Here is a 16,181-nt window from a genome sequence, read left to right on the forward strand (position 1 = left end):
TGTACCATAATCAAGAAATCATGGATTTAAAAGATTCTCCAACTATCCCTTTATCCATATCCATCTTGGGATAATTCTTGCAGCATATTATTTCTCCCTAGCCCTCAATTGTCCCAATTTCAGTTTCTACATTCCTCCTGACTCTAACTTTTCCTTTTTCCATTTGCTTCTTGCAGAATCTTGCAAATCCAAGTCTGCTTTTCTTTTCATGTGACAGCTCCTGCAACAGTCTCCACAGGTTGTGCCTATTTCCCCACTTATCCATCAGAGTCTTCCAGCTGGAGCTTGGGTTAGCTGTAAAAATTCCATTTTATTTTGGAGCTGGGAACTGGGTTGGGATCCCATTGATGGTCAGTGGTGTTTGGCTGGGAGGCTGACTCACGAATAGTACTGGTCACTGCAATTTTTGCCCCACCGTTGGGAAAGGATGTTTCTGTTGAGAGATATTCATCCTTTCATTGCCCCAATGCTGGAGAAAAGTGCATGTTCACTCCAAGTCTTGTTGGCTAAGGGTTCAGTCTATTCTTTTGCCCTTGCATTAGTATCACCACCTTCCTGACCCCAAGCAGACTTATCTTGGTTTCCTTTTGCATTTATCAATACTGGGATTTGTAAGCATTTATCATCCTTAGTTGCACCTTCCTGACAGAACAGTGAGTATACCTGCATCACATGGACTGCAACGGTTCAAGAAGGTGGCTCACCACCACCATCCCAAAGGCAATTAGGGATGGGCAACAAATGCTGGCCTTGCTAGCGATGCCCACATCCCTTGAAAGAAAAAAAAAACTAATCTTGAGTGGGCAGTTTCACTGGAATATCACACCAGAATCCTCCATTCACTGTTAACTGGTCACCCCATTTGGGAACAACTGTGCAGTTTCTACTGCTCGGATGCCAATTGTTGGTGGATTTCCTCCGTGATTACCATTGCAACAAAGGGTTGTTGGTCCAGCAACAATAACTCCACTCATGGTTTTTACAACAACCTTTATTACAGTGACTGATAACAGTATTAGGTTTTATATATCTTATGAAGTATTAAATGGGCAGAAGAGCATAGGGATCTGGGAGTATAAATATACAAATTGCTAAAAGTTGCAAAGCAGATTAATAACATAAGCAAATGAAGCACTGTTTTATTTCTAGAGGGATAGAATTGCAAAGTAGGGAAGTTATGCTAAACTTGTATCGACCCTTGTTTAGGCCACAATTAGAATACTGTGTACCGTTCTGGTCGCCATATTATAAGGAGCATTGGTGAGGGTGCAAAAAAGATTTACGAGGATGGAACCAGAACTGTGAAGTTATTGCTTCAGGAAAGGATGAGCATGCTGGTTCTTGCTACTGTTGACCTTCAGGCCCCTCATTCTAGGCAATAACTTCAACTGCATCAACGTTGTGGCTGGACGATTTGGCAGGGCTAACAGCAAACTGGACACCACATCTAGAGCGGTAAAAGATGCCCCAGCTACGTGACGTCTTCAGCAACCCTGCAGATGAAGCGCCGTGCAGCTACATCTGATCTGTTCGTTCCAGGATAGACTTCCAATTTGTGTCCCGATTGCTCATAGTCAGAGCCACCAATGTCAAGCCGGTGTTCTTCTCTGACCACTGCCTCCTAGTGGCTGACTGTCACTTACAGGAAGACCAGAGGGTTGGCAGGGGGACATGGAAGCTGAATGTGAACCTGTTGACCCCAGAATCCATCGAGGAACTCAAATAATTACAACGGTTGGAGAACTGTGAAAGCTCTCTTGGAGTCCTCAATGCACTTGTGGGAAATGATCAATGTGAAAATCAAGAGGTTCTTCATCCTCAGAAGTGTTCAGAAGGTGAGAAAGACAGAGAGAGAGAAATGTCCCGACTCGGAAAAGCATGCAGAATCTGCTGCTGCTACAGTCTATATCGAGGAGGATCTTCAAGAAGTGAAGAGCCAGCAGGCTTCACTGTTTGTCTCAGAGGCCTCCAAGATCATCTTCCAGTCCAGAATTGGCTTGGTGGAACAGGATGAGACATGCTTGCATTTCTCCTTCCAAAAGGCATACGGAGCGTTGTGATCAGCAGTCTGTAGGAAGACGACGGCTCAGTAACATCAAAGTCTGGCGTACTAAGGATCAGTAAATCCTTTTATACTGGGCTGTATGACCTTACAATCTTTCCTGTCCTCCATCACTGAAGTCCTAGTACGCGGAAGGGTCTGGACAAATGCTAACTCTGGACGAGCTGATAAAGGCCTTCGGGTCCCGTTAAGACGGGTAAAACTCCTGTAAGCGATGGCTTACCGGCAGAGTTGTATTCTACTCTGGGACTGGATTGGCCCAGACCTGCTGGAAGTGTATGATAGCATGCGTCTGGCCGGCAGCATGTCAGAATCCACGAGGAAAGGTGTCATTGCCCTCATCTACAAGCGAAAGGGGGAGAGGGAGGAAATTGATGGTCTATTTCACCGCTTAACATGGACTACAAAATTCTGTCCAAGATCATCAGCAATCAGGTCAAGTCTGCTCTGGAATTAGTGATCCATCCTGATCAGACCTGCACTGTACCCGTCAGGAAGTTTTCTGATCGCCTATGTGCAGGACAGGGGTGGACACCTGCCTCATCAACTTGGAACAGGAGAAAGCCTTTGACAGAATATCACAAACCCGTATGATTGACCTGCTCTCCAAAATGGGATTTGGGGAGGAGGAATTCACAATTGGATCCAACTGCTCTACTCAAACATTAGTAACGCAGCTTCAATCAATGGGTGGGAATGGGGAAGCTTTCTGAAAATCTGAAGTCAAGCAGTCCTGACCTCTCTCCCCTGTCTTGTCTGTGTGCTGTATCAAACCTTTTGCCGAGACCATCAGGAAGGATGTGGGCATAAGAAGGTTGAGCCCAGGCAGCAGAGGCACTCTGGTCAAAGCCTCCCTGCACATGGACGACAAGGCCGCTGTTTTCTGTCGGATCTGCTGTCGGTGCACAGACTGATGAGCATCTACAACCAGTTCGAACTGGCCTCGGGAGCCAAAGTAAATCGCAGCAAGAGCGAGGTGATGTTCTTTGGGATAATAAAAGCAAAATACTGCGGATGCTGGAAATCTGAAACAAAAACAAGAAATGCTGGAATCACTCAGCAGGTCTGGCAGCATCTGTGGAAAGAGAAGCAGAGTTAACGTTTCGGGTCAGTGACCCTTCTTCGGAACTGACAAATATTAGAAAAGTCACAGATTATAAGCAAGTGAGGTGGGGGTGGGGCAAGAGATAACAAAGGAGAAGGTGCAGATTGGACCAGGCCACATAGCTGAGCAAAGGCAAACAATATGTTAATGGTGTGTTGAAAGACAAAGCATTAGTACAGATTAGGTGTGAATACACTGAATATTGAACAGCAGCGAGTGCAAACCTGAAAAAAACAGTGGGTAAGCAAACTGAACAAACTAAGATGAAATGAAATATATGCAAAAAAAGATTGTAAAAAATGTAAAAAAGAATGTAAAAAAAGGGAAGAAAAAATAACTAAAAATGAAAGTAAAATGGGGGGCTGTCATGCTCTGAAATTATTGAACTCAATGTTCAGTCCGGCAGGCTGTAGTGTGCCTAATCGGTAGATGAGATGCTGTTCCTCGAGCTTGCGTTGATGTTCACTGGAACACTGCAGCAATCCCAGGACAGAGATGTGAGCATGAGAGCAGGGGGGAAGTGTTGAAATGGCAAGCAACCGGAAGCTCAGGGTCGTGCTTGCGGACTGAGCGTAGAGGTTCCGCAAAGCGGTCACCCAGTCTGCGCTTGGTCTCCCCAATGTAGAGAAGACCACACTGTGAGCAGCGAATACAGTATACTACATGGAAAGAAGTACAAGTAAATCGCTGCTTCACCTGAAAGGAGTGTTTGGGGCCTGGGATAGTGAGGAGAGAGGAGGTAAATGGGCAGGTATTACACCTCCTGCGATTGCAGGGGAAGGTGCCCTGGGACGGGGACGAGGTGGTGGGGGTAATGGAGGAGTGGACCAGGGTGTCGCGGAGGGAACAATCCCTTCGGAATGCTGCCGCCCCGAACTAGAAAACTTTATCAACTTTGCTTCCAATTTCCACCCTTCTCTCACCTTTACATGGTCCATCTCTGACACTTCCCTTCCCTTCCTCGACTTCTCGGTCTCCATCTCTGGGGATAGGTTGTCTACCAATATCCATTATAAGCCCACCGACTCCCACAGCTACCTCGACTACACTTCTTCACACCCTACCTCCTGTAAGGACTCCATTCTCCCAGTTTCTCCATCTCTGACGCATCTGCTCAATTGATGCTACCTTCCATGACGGTGCTTCTGATATGATCTCCTTTTTCCTCAACCGAGGATTTCCCCCCACTGTACACAAACACCAAATGTCGCTACTTCCTGAGGTTCTAATTGTCCCTGGTGTTGTGAAGGATTAGTCTGTCCGTATTGCTGCAGAACGCTCTATTCAGTTGGACCGTGCTGTACCACCTGTCCCTCATGGGCAAAGTTTGTGCAGACAAACTCCTTTAACCACAAGTCCATCAGGCAGTAGGCAACGTCCTGGAGACCCTGCGGGAAAAGGCGATGGTGGATTCTGTCAGATGGTACCCTGAGCAGACTGTCAAACTCATTTGGCAGATTGCCTCATCAACAGAACTTTCAAACAAGTACCAAGACGTAGCTTGGCTGGTGGTGAAAAGGGCCCTAAATGTCAGATTCTTCCTGCACACCCAGAGTCTTGGCACCTCCGCTAACTGCCCACAAGGCGGCTGTTGGGTTGGTGAGGGTGAAAAGAGACCATCACCCACCTCCTTCTGGCATGTGACTTTGCAAAGCAGGTCTGAAAATAGACGCAGTGGTTTTTGTTGACGTTCACCCTGAGCAGCTCCGTAACGCAAGAGTTACTCTACGGGCTGTTGACAGGGACATGCACACAGATAAACATCATCTGCTGCTGGAGGATCATCAACTCCGTGGAAGACGCTCTTTGCTCTGCCTGAAACTTGCTGGTCTTCCAATGCAAAGAACTGTCAATGACCGAGGTTTGTGGACTGGCTCATTCCAAGGTCCAGGACTATGCTGAGGGATACACTAAAGCTTGGGTCAGCTGCCCAAAAGGCTCAATGGGGAAGGCTACTGTCTGAGGCTGTCCTACCATCGTATACCGAGTGGCTGGAAACTGTGTAAAAACCCTTTGGCTGTAAGCACCAGAGAATGTTTGACACTAAATTTAAATGTACATTGTAAAGACAACCTATGACACGTGTAGTGATGCACCTCATATATTGTATTGCACTTTATGTAATGTCAAATTTGAACTGTTATGTTACTTTTACAAATGTTAAGCATAAACTATATTTTTGGAGGAAAAAAATTAACATGCTGGGTCTCATCTCTTGAAAAGAGAAGGCTGAGTTGTGGACCTAATGGAGGTCTTTAAAAATTATGAAAGGTTTTGATAGTGTTTCCACTTGTGTGGAAGAGCAAAACTAGAAGCCATCAATATAAGATGGTCACCAAGAAAATCAGAGGGAATTCAGAAAAAACTTCATCCAGAGAGTGGTGAGAATGTGGAACTCACTACCACAGGGAGTGGTTAAGGCGAAGAGAAGAGATGTGTTTTAGGGGCTAGATAAGCATATTAAGAGGAAGAAAGAATAGAAGATTATACTGATAGAGATAGATGAGGAATGATGGGTGGAGGCTTGAGTAGAGCATAAATGTCAGCATGAACTGGTTGGTCTAAATAGCCTGTATGTGCTGTAGATTCTATGTAACCAGAAAACACAGATTTAAGATAATTGTCAATAAACTAGGGAGAAGATGAGAATTGCTCAAATTCCACAAATATTCCCATTCTCAATGATGGGGGAGTCCAGCACATCAGTGCAAAAGATAAGGCTGAAGCATTTGCAACAATCTTCAGCCAGAAGTGCCAAGTAGATGATCCATCTCGACCTCCTCCTGAAGTCCCCAGCATCACGGATGCCAGTCTTCAGCAATTTGATTCACTCCGCGTGATATCAAGAAATGACTGAAGGCTCTGGATACTGCAAAGGCTATGGGCCCTGACAACATTTTCGGCAATGAAGACCTGTGCTCCAGAACTGGCCGTGCCCCTAGCCAAGCTGTTCCAATACAGCTACAACACTGGCATCTACCCGGCAATGTGGAAAATTGCCCAGGTATGTCCTGTACACAAAAAACAGGACAGGTCCAACCCAGCCAATTACTGCCATCAGTTTACTCTCGATCATCAGCAAAATGATGGAAGGTGTCATCGACAGTGCTATCAAGCGGCACTTGCTTAGCAATAACCTGCTCATTGACGCTCAGTTTGGGTTCTGCCAGGGTCACTCAGCTCCTGACATCATTACAGCCATGGTTCAAACATAGACAAAAGAGCTGAACTCCAGAGGTGAGGTGAGAGTGACTGCCCTCGACATCAAGGCAGCATTTGACCGCGTATAGCATCAAGGAGCCCAAACAAAATTGGAGTCAATGGGAATCGGGGAAAACTCTGCGCTGGTTGGAGTCATAGCTAGCGCAAAGGAAGATGGTTGTGGTTGTTGCAGGTCAATCATCTCACTTCCAGGACATCATTGCAGGCGTTCCTCAGGGTAGTGTCCTAGGCGCAACCACCTTCAGCTGCTTCATCATTGACTTTCGATCATAAGGTCAGACATGGGGATATTCGTTGATTTTGCAATGTTCAGCACCATTCGTGACTCCTCAGATACTGAAGCAGTCCGTGTAAAAAAAAATGCAACAAGACCTGGACAATATCCATGCTTGGGCTGATAAGTGGCAAGTAACATTCGTGCCACACAAGGGCTAGGCAATGACTCAAACAAGAGAGAATCTAACAATCCCCCTTGACATTCAATGGCATTACCATTGCTGAATCCCCCACTATCAACATCCTGGAGATCGCCATTGACCAGAAACTGAATTGGACCAGCCATATAAATGCTGTGGCTACAAGAGCAGGCCAGAGGCTAGGAATCCTGTGGTGAGTAACTCACTTCACTCCCCAAAGCCTATCCACCATCTACAAGGCACAAGTTAGGAGTGTGATGGGAATACTCTCCACTTGCCTGGATGGGTACAGCTCCAACAACACTCAGGAAGCTCTATCCCATCCAGGACAAAGCAGTCTGCTTGATTGGCACCCCATCCACAAACATTCATTCCCTCATTTATAGTGGTAACAGTGTGTACCATCTACACGATGCACTGCAGCAATGCACCAAGGCTCCTTAGCACCTTCCAAACTCGCGACCTCTACCAACTAGAAGGACAAGGGCAGCATGTTTAAGAAGGGTAGCAGGGATAATCCAGGTAATTATAGACTGGTGAGCCTGAAGTCAGTGGTAGGGAAGCTGCTGGAGAAGATACTGAGGGATAGGATCTATTCCCATTTGGAAGAAAATGGGCTTATCAGTGATGGGCAACATGGTTTTGTGCAGGGAAGGTCATGTCTTACCAACTTAATAGAATTCTTTGAGGAAGTGACAAAGTTGATTGATGAGGGAAGGGCTGTAGATGTCATATACATGGACTTCAGTAAGGCGTTTGATAAGGTTCCCCATGGTAGGCTGATGGAGAAAGTGAAGGCGCATGGGGTCCAAGGTGTACTAGCTGGATGGATAAAGAACTGGCTGGGCAACAGGAGACAGAGAGTAGCAGTGGAAGGGAGTTTCTCAAAATGGAGATGTGTGACCAGTGGTGTTCCACAGGGATCTGTGCTGGGACCACTGTTGTTTGTGATATACATAAATGATTTGGAGGAAAGTATAGGTGGTCTGATTAGCAAGTTTGCAGACGACACTAAGATTGGTGGAGTAGCAGATAGTGAAGGGGACTGTCAGAGAATACAGCAGAATATAGATAGATTGGAGAGTTGGGCAGAGAAATGGCAGATGGAGTTCAATCAGGGCAAATGCGAGGTGATGCATTTTGGAAGATCCAATTCAAGAGTGGAAAAGTCCTGGGGAAAATTGATGTACCGAGAGATTTGGGTGTTCAGGTCCATTGTTCCCTGAAGGTGGCAACGCAGGTCAATAGAGTGGTCAAGAAGGCATACGGCATGCTTTTCTTCATCGGAAGGGGTATTGAGTATAAGAGTTGGCAGGTCATGTTACGGTTGGATAAGACTTTGGTTCGGCCACATTTGGAATACTGCGTGCAGTTCTGGTCGCCACATTACCAAAAGGATGTGGATGCTTTGGAGAGTGTGCAGAGGAGGTTCACCAGGATGTTACCTGGTATGGAGGGCGCTAGCTACGAAGAGAGGTTGAGTAGATTAGGATTATTTTCATTAGAAAGACGGAGGTTGAGGGGTGACCTGATTGAGATGTACAAAATCATGAGAGGTATAGACAGGGTGGATAGTAAGAAGCTTTTTCCCAGAGTGGGGGATTCAATTACAAGGGGACACGAATTCAAAGTGAAAGGGGAAAAGTTTTGGAGGGATATGCGTGGAAAGTTCTTTACGCAGAGGGTGGTGGGTGCCTGGAACGCATTGCCAGCGGAGGTGGTAGATGCGGGCACAATAGCGTCTTTTAAGATGTATCTAGACAGATACATGAATGGGCAGGAAGTAAAGAGATACAGACCCTTAGAAAATAGGCGACAGGTTTAGATAGAGGATTTGGATCGGCGTAGGCGTGGAGGGCCGAAGGGCCTGTTCCTGTGCTGTAATTTTCTTTGTTCTTTAGATGCCTGGGAACACAACCACCTGCAAGTCCCCTCCAAGCCACACACCATCCTGACTTGGAATTATATTGTTGTTCCTTCACTGTCACTGGGTCAAAATCCTGGAACTTCCTTCCGAACAGCACTGTGGGTGTACCTACACCAAATGGACTGCAGCGGTTCAAGAAGGCGACTTACCTTCTCGAGGGCAATTAGGGATGGGCAATAAATGCTAGCGACACCCACATTCCATGAATGAATAAATTTTTTTTTTTTTTGAAATAGCAAATTGTTAGAATCTGGAATGTACTGCTTGAAATGATAGTGGAAGCAAATTCAATAGTAACATTCAAAAGTGAATTGGATAAATACTTGAAGGGGAGAAATTGCAGGGGAATGGGACTAATTGAATAGCTCTTTCAAAGAGCTGGCAGATGCATGATGGGCTGAATGGCCTCTTGTACCATATGATTCTATTCTATGACTGCCCTTCCTTTCCACATTCTGACCAGCTGCAACATGCTTGTCATGTTTCTGATCCCCTGCAGGATGAGCGAGCTGCCTTCGACATCCACGATTATGGGGTAAGAATCATGGATGCGTTCGATTTCGTCAAACAGAGGCGTTCATTTGCAAGCATTGTGGCTGGGAAGGAGCCATTCGAGGTGTGTCGATACATGTTGGCCTCACTACAGCTGGTGAGTGTGTTCTCCAAGGGTAATGGGATAAGAGGGCCCAGGAGCTTCAAACACCCAACACAGCAACATGAAGCGACTGAAAGGAAGCTTCGTGCAGGGGAGATGGGAACAGAGAACCTCTCATAAACCAGGCAGATATGAGGCACATACCCAGCTGAAGTAAATGGTTTGGACAACTCAGTGAACAAAGACTGAGAAACCTATTGTGACTTAGCAATGTTTAGAAGTGGAGAATCTCTGAGTGACATTTCAGGTGAATGGCTGGATTAGTTGTCACTCCATAAAAACTGTTATTTTATTGATTGCCTTGAGGGACAGTCTCAGTGCCAGCTTGTTTGAATAGTAATGCTTCTGTCTGAGTCAGAAGGTTGTGGGTTCGAACCCCACACCAAAGACTTTTGAACATATAATCCAGGCTGCCATCTGTGCGATACTGAAGGGGTGCTGCATTCTCGGGTGGAGTGGGTGGGACCGCTGCACTATCAGGGTAGCAATACTGAGGTGTTGCACTGTTGGAGGGTGTGACGTTTCAAGCTTGAGGTGTTTCAGGTGGATTTTATCCCACTCTTTGAAGATGAAACATAGAAAATAGGAGCAGGAGTAGGCCATTTGGCCCTTTGAGCCTGCTTTGCCATTCATTATGATCATGGCTGATCATCCAACTCAGTAACCTGTTCCCGCTTTCGCCCCATATCCTTTGATCCCTTTAAACCCAAGAGCTTTATCTATAGACTACAGACGTTTGTCTGTCATTCATCTCGTTGATGCTGTGGGCCAGATAGATCAGGCCCCTTAGAGACGCCCTGTTACTGAGATGAATGTGTATCTTTACAAAGGGAGTGAGTGTATTTACTGTCCAATTGCAGTCTCTCCAACTGTCACCTCATTGGACTAGCACCGACTCTGAATGACTGACATGCACGGTGATGGGGTTTAGCCGCTGGCTGGGATTATTTGCTGTTGATCACTTGCTCAATGAGATTTGTCTCCTTTTCTTCCATAGGCCAATGACTACACAGTGGAGATTTGGCAGAAAGACGGGCTGTATGAATCAGTCGACACAATGGAACTCACCCTGTTGAGCAAACTAAGAGCTCACGATCGGTTCCGCACATACATGGCTCCGTCTATCTCCAGTAAATGAGAAAATTTGCAGATCTTCACTCAACTTTCACAATCCTGGAACTGCAAACTTGACCTCACACCTATCACCTATAGCCATACTTAGAAGGCTGTGCCCATATTTCCTTGCTGTATGACAGCAAGCATCTGAGGGACTGACCAGAACTGTGTACGTTGCCGAGATCTTCATGTTTTGATGGAACATCCCTTTTCCCACAAAACAAGTCCTGGAGTGAGATTATGTTCTATTGATGGTTATATATTCTGCGGTGTTCTGTGCAGCTCCTGATCCAGACTATTTTTATATAACCTATGTGACAGGGTGGGTACAATTCACTGGGCTGCACCCCATACAGTGTTTTTATACAGCCTTCTGATTAAGGCAAAAATGTTCCAAAGGGAACTGTCATTTGCTCTGCTGGTTGAGAGGTTTACTGGATTTAAGAAGCAGGGAATCTCTTCAAACAAATGCCACATCAAACCAGGTGACAGGTGCAATGTTGTAAAGCGAGGTGCTTGACTGTTTTTGTGGAGTGGAGTGGTTGTGGAATATTTCCCTCATTCCAGCCTGCCTGCTTCAAGGAAAAAAATCTTCAATTTCATGTTTAGACAAATTAAATGCCAATTTTCTTCCAAGAGCTCCTCCTCCCTGGCTCAACACTCCTGCGTAGGAAGGTGTGGAATCAGGAATGTGCAGGAATTTTTCAAATGTACAAATCTATATTTCTGTAAACAGACTGCAGTAAACTTAGAATTTACACACACTCTGTTATTGAAATTTTTTTAAATCAATTTGGGATTGGAGGATATGGGACAATGGGTCATTATGCAGGGAATTCTTGCTGGATACTGTGTACTGGATAGAATATTCTGATGCTAATCAATCTCAAAATGGGCCTCTGGGAGGAGCCACAGGGTTCCTTGCCATGCAGAAAATAACAGCTGCGAAATGGCACCTTTGAGATGGGGCAGGGGGAGCACTGGCAATGTTAAAAGAAATTAAGACAGATCAAAATAAGTTAAAGAAGCCTGATTTCCCTCTGATGCAGTACCACCAACCATTACTTCCAGGGGAAGCATGCAAGGCAGCATCTTTTCACACTGTAGCTATTATATTCTGTCCAATATCGCTACTGACTCCTCCATTACTACTACATTGGCAGAATCCTCTTATCTAGTGAAGACATGCAAAGTTTTCATTTAGTACGAACATAATAGGAGCAGGAGTCGATCATTCAGCCTGTTAACCCTTCTCTGCTATTCAGTAGGATCATGGCTGATCTTGGGCTTCAACTCCACTTTCCCGCCCACTCTCCATATCCCTTGATTCCAAGAGACCAACAATCTATCTATCCCAGCCTTAAATATATTCAACGATGGAGCATCCACTACCCTCTGGGTAGAGAATTCCAAAGATTCTCAACCAATTTCTCCTCATCTCAGTCCTTAATGATAATTCCCCTTATCCTGAGACTGTGCCCCCATGTTTTAGATTCCCCAGTCAGCGGGAACAACCTCAGTGTCTACCCTATGACGCTCCTTGTGAATCTTTTACGTTTCAATGAGATAATTTCTCATTCTTCTAAACTCCAGAGAAAAAAGGGCCAATTTAGAGTCACAGTGATACAGCACAGAAACAGGCCCTTCAGTCCATCGTGCCTATGCTGGCCATCAAGCACCTATCTATTCTAATTCCATTTTCCAGCACTTGGCCCGTAGCCTTGTATGCTACGGCATTTCAAGTGCTCATCTAAATGCTTCTTAAATGTTGGCGTTCCTGCCTCTCTCAACCTTTCAGGCTGTGTTCTAGATTCCAAACACCCCCGGGTGAATTTTTTTTCCTCAAATCCCCTCTAAACCTCCTGCCCCTTACCTTAAATCTATGCCCCCTGGTTATTGACACCTCCGCTAAGGGAAAAAGTTTCTTCCTATCTACCCTATCAATGCCCCCTCATAATTTTGTACACCTCAATCAGGTCTCCCCTCAGCCTTCTCTGCTCTAAGGAAAACAACCCTAGCCTATCCAGTCTCTCTTCATAGCTGAAATGCTCCAGCCCAGGCAACATCCTGGTGCACCGCCTCTGCACACTCTCCAGTGCAATCACATCCTTCCTATTGTGTGGCAACCAGAACTGTACACAATACTCCAGCTGTGCCCTAAATAGCATTTTATAGAGCTCCATCATAACCTCCCTGCTCTTATATTCTATGCCTCAGCTAATAAAGGCAAGTATCCCATATGCCTTCCTAACCACTTTATCTACCTGTGCTGCCGCCTTCAGTGATCTCTGGACAAGTACGCCTCTGTACTTCCTAGGGTCCTACCATCCATTGCATATTCCCTTGCCTTGTTAGTCCTCCCAAAATGCATCACCTCACACTTCTCAGGATTAACTTCCATTTGCCACTGCTCTGCCCATCTATATCATCCTGTAATCTAAGGCTTTCCTCCTCACTATATGCAGCACCACCAGTTTTCGTGTCATTTGCGAACTTACTGATCATACCTCCTATATTCACATCAAAATCATGAATGTACACGACAAACAGCAAGGGTTCCAGCGCTGATCCCTGCGGTACACCACTGGTCACAGGCTTCCAATTGCAAAAACAACCCTTGACCATCAGCCTCTACCTCCTGCCACTAGCCAATTTTGGATCCAATTTACCAAATAGCTCTGGATCCCATCGACTCTTAACTTCTTAACCAATCTCCCATGCTGGACTTTATCAAAAGCCTTACTGAAGTCCATGTAGACTATCAACTGCTTTACACCTCATCTATGCATCTCGTCACTCCTCCAAAAATTCAATCAAATTTGTTAGAAATGATCTCCCCCTGACAAAGCCATGCTGACTATCCTTGATTAATCCCGGCCTCTCCAAGTGGAGATTAATCCTATCCCTCAGAATTTTTTCCAATAGTTTCCCTACCACTGATGTTAGACTCACTGGCCTGTAATTACCTGGTTTATCCCTACTACCTTTCTTGAATAATGGTACAACATTCGCTGTCTTTCAATCATCTGGCACCTCTCCTGTGGCCAGAGAGGATTTGAAAATTTTTGTCAAAGCCCCTGCTATCTCTTCCCTTGCCTCACATAACAGCCTAGGATACATTTCAGCTGGGCCTGGGGATTTATCCATTTTTAAGCCTGCTAAAACTTCCTCCCTTTCAATGCTAATTTGTTCAAGTATATCACAATCCCCCTCCCTGATCTTTACACCTACATTGTCCTTCTCCATAGTGAACACAGATGAAAAGTAATCATTTAAAACCTCACCTATGTCCTCCGGCTCCACACACACATTGCCATTTTGGTCGCTAATGGGCCCGACTCTTTCCCTGGTTATCCTCTTGCTCTTAATATACTTATAAAACGCCTTGGGATTTTTCTTTATCTTGCCTGGCAGCGTTTCGTCATGCCCCCTCTTCGCTCTCCTAATTACTTTTTTTTTTTAAGTACCTCCCTACACATTCTATTCTTCTCTAGGGCCTATGCTGTCTTTAGCACTCAATGTGCCATAAGCCTCTTTTTTTTTTCCTGATCCAATCCTCTACATCCCTTGACATCCAGGGTTCCCTGGACTTGTTGGTCCTACCCTTCACCTTTACAGGAACATGCTCCCACCAGTCTGATGTAGACTTTCCTACAAGTAGCTACTCCCAGTCTACTTTGGCCAGATTCTATTTTAACATATTGAAATCAACCTTCCCCACTTCAGTACCTTTATTTCCAGACCATCTTTCTCCTTTTCCATAACCACCTTAAATCTTAGAGTTATGGTCACTATCCATGAAATGCTCCCCCCCCCACCCCCGCCCCCGCCCCAATTGACACTTCTACTACTTGTCCAGCTTCATTCCCTAGGATTAGGTCCAGTACTGCCCCTTCTCTTGTTGGACTTTCTACATAGTGGCGCAAAAAGCTCTCCTGCGTGCACTTTAAGAATTCCGTCCCCTTTAAGCCTTTTGCACTAAGACTATCCCAGTTAATATTGGGGAAGTTGAAATCCTCTACTATTATTACCCTATTATTTTTACACCTCTCAGATTTGCCTGCATATCTGCTCCTCTATCTCTCCCTGACTATTTGGAGGCCTGTAGTACACTCCCAGCCAAGTGATTGCCCCCTTTTTGTTTTTAAGTTCTAACCATATGGCCTCATTTGAGGAACCTTCTAAGATATCATCCCTCCTTACTGCAGTAATTGACTCCTTGATCAATAGTGCAATGCTACCTCCTCTGTTACACCCCCCCATCACGCCTGAGGATTCTATATCCTGGAATACTGTGCTGTCAGTCCTGCCCCTCCCTCAACCATGTCTCTGTGATAGCAATAATATCATATTCCCATGTGTTAATCAACGCCCTCAATTCATCTGCCTTACTTGTAAGACTCCTTGTGATAATTTACTCAGCCTACCATAGGCCAACCCTCTCGTCCCAGGGACCAATCTAGTGAACCTTTGCTATACTGCCTTCAATGCAAGTATATCCTTCCTTAAATATGGAGACTAAAACTGCACACTATTCCAGGTATAGTGTCATCAGGTCTTGTACAATTGTAGAAAGACTTGATTCTTGTAATCCAATCCACTTGCTATTAAGGCCAACACGCTATTTGCTTTCTTAATTGCTTGCTGAACCTGTATGCTAACTTTATGTTCCTTGTACAAGTCTCTCTGAACATCAACATTTACAAGCTTCACACCTTGCTCTTCTATTCTTATGACCAAAGTGAATAACCTTACACTTCCCTGCATTATACGTCTGCCAGCTTGTTGCCCGCTGACTTAACCCATCTATATCTTTTTGCAGCCCGTGTCCTCCTCACAGCTTGCATTTCTGCCTACTTTTGTATTAGCAGCAAACTTAGATACATTACTCTCTGTCTATTCGTCTAAGTCATTAATATAGACTGAAAATAGCTGAGGCCCCAGCACTGATCCTTGCGGCACTCCACTAGTCACAGCCTGCCAACTGGAAAATGCCCGATTTATGTCTACTCTTTGCTTCCTGTCCATTAACCAATCCTCTACCAATACTAATATATTACCAACAACTGCACATACTTTATTTTGCCTATTAACCTTTTGTGTGGCACCTTATAAAATGCCTTTTGGAAAATCAGGTATACTACACCTACTGGTTCCCCTTTATCTACCCTTCGAGTTACATCCTCTAAAAACTCTAATCAATTTGCCAAACACAATTTTCCTTTTGTAAAACCATGTTGACTTTGCCTGATTATACTATGAATTTCTGAGTGCATTGTTAAGATTTCCTTCATAGATTCCAGCACTTTCCTGACAACCTGGGGATTTGTGGGATTTTAGTCCCTTACATTTCTCCAATATTTTTTCTCTACTGATATTAATTACCTTAATTTCCTCAAACTTTTTAGTCCTTAGAATCATAGTATCATAGAAAATTTAAGGCACAGAAATAAGTTACCCCCAATTTGAGTACACAACTCGTTCAATGTCTCCGCCACTTCCTCATTCCCCATAATAGTTTCTCTTGTTTCTGCTTCTAAGGGACTAACATTTACTTTAGCTACACTCCTTTTTATATACTTGTAATTTAGTACCACAGCCAGGCCCTTTGTCTCCACAAGATCTCCTTTCTGGACCCCACTCTTCCTTTGACTACTTGTTTTACTATTTATATGCTT

The 16,181-nt window shown here is 44.9% G+C and overlaps 1 protein-coding gene across 1 annotated transcript in view; it reads left to right on the forward strand.

Annotated features, from left to right (window-relative positions):
• ncaph2 (non-SMC condensin II complex, subunit H2) overlaps window positions 1-11,267 on the forward strand; it is a 45,777-nt gene extending 34,510 nt beyond the window's left edge. The window contains exons 19-20 of the mRNA XM_068059308.1: window positions 9,232-9,381; window positions 10,385-11,267. Coding sequence (XP_067915409.1) covers window positions 9,232-9,381; window positions 10,385-10,525 — 291 coding nt within the window. The 3' untranslated portion in view covers window positions 10,526-11,267. The remainder of the gene's footprint in view (window positions 1-9,231; window positions 9,382-10,384) is intronic.
• The last annotated feature ends 4,914 nt before the right edge of the window (window positions 11,268-16,181 follow it).

This window comes from Heterodontus francisci, chromosome 27, assembly GCF_036365525.1.
Source record: "Heterodontus francisci isolate sHetFra1 chromosome 27, sHetFra1.hap1, whole genome shotgun sequence".
In the NCBI taxonomy this organism is placed as follows: Eukaryota; Metazoa; Chordata; class Chondrichthyes; order Heterodontiformes; family Heterodontidae; genus Heterodontus; species Heterodontus francisci.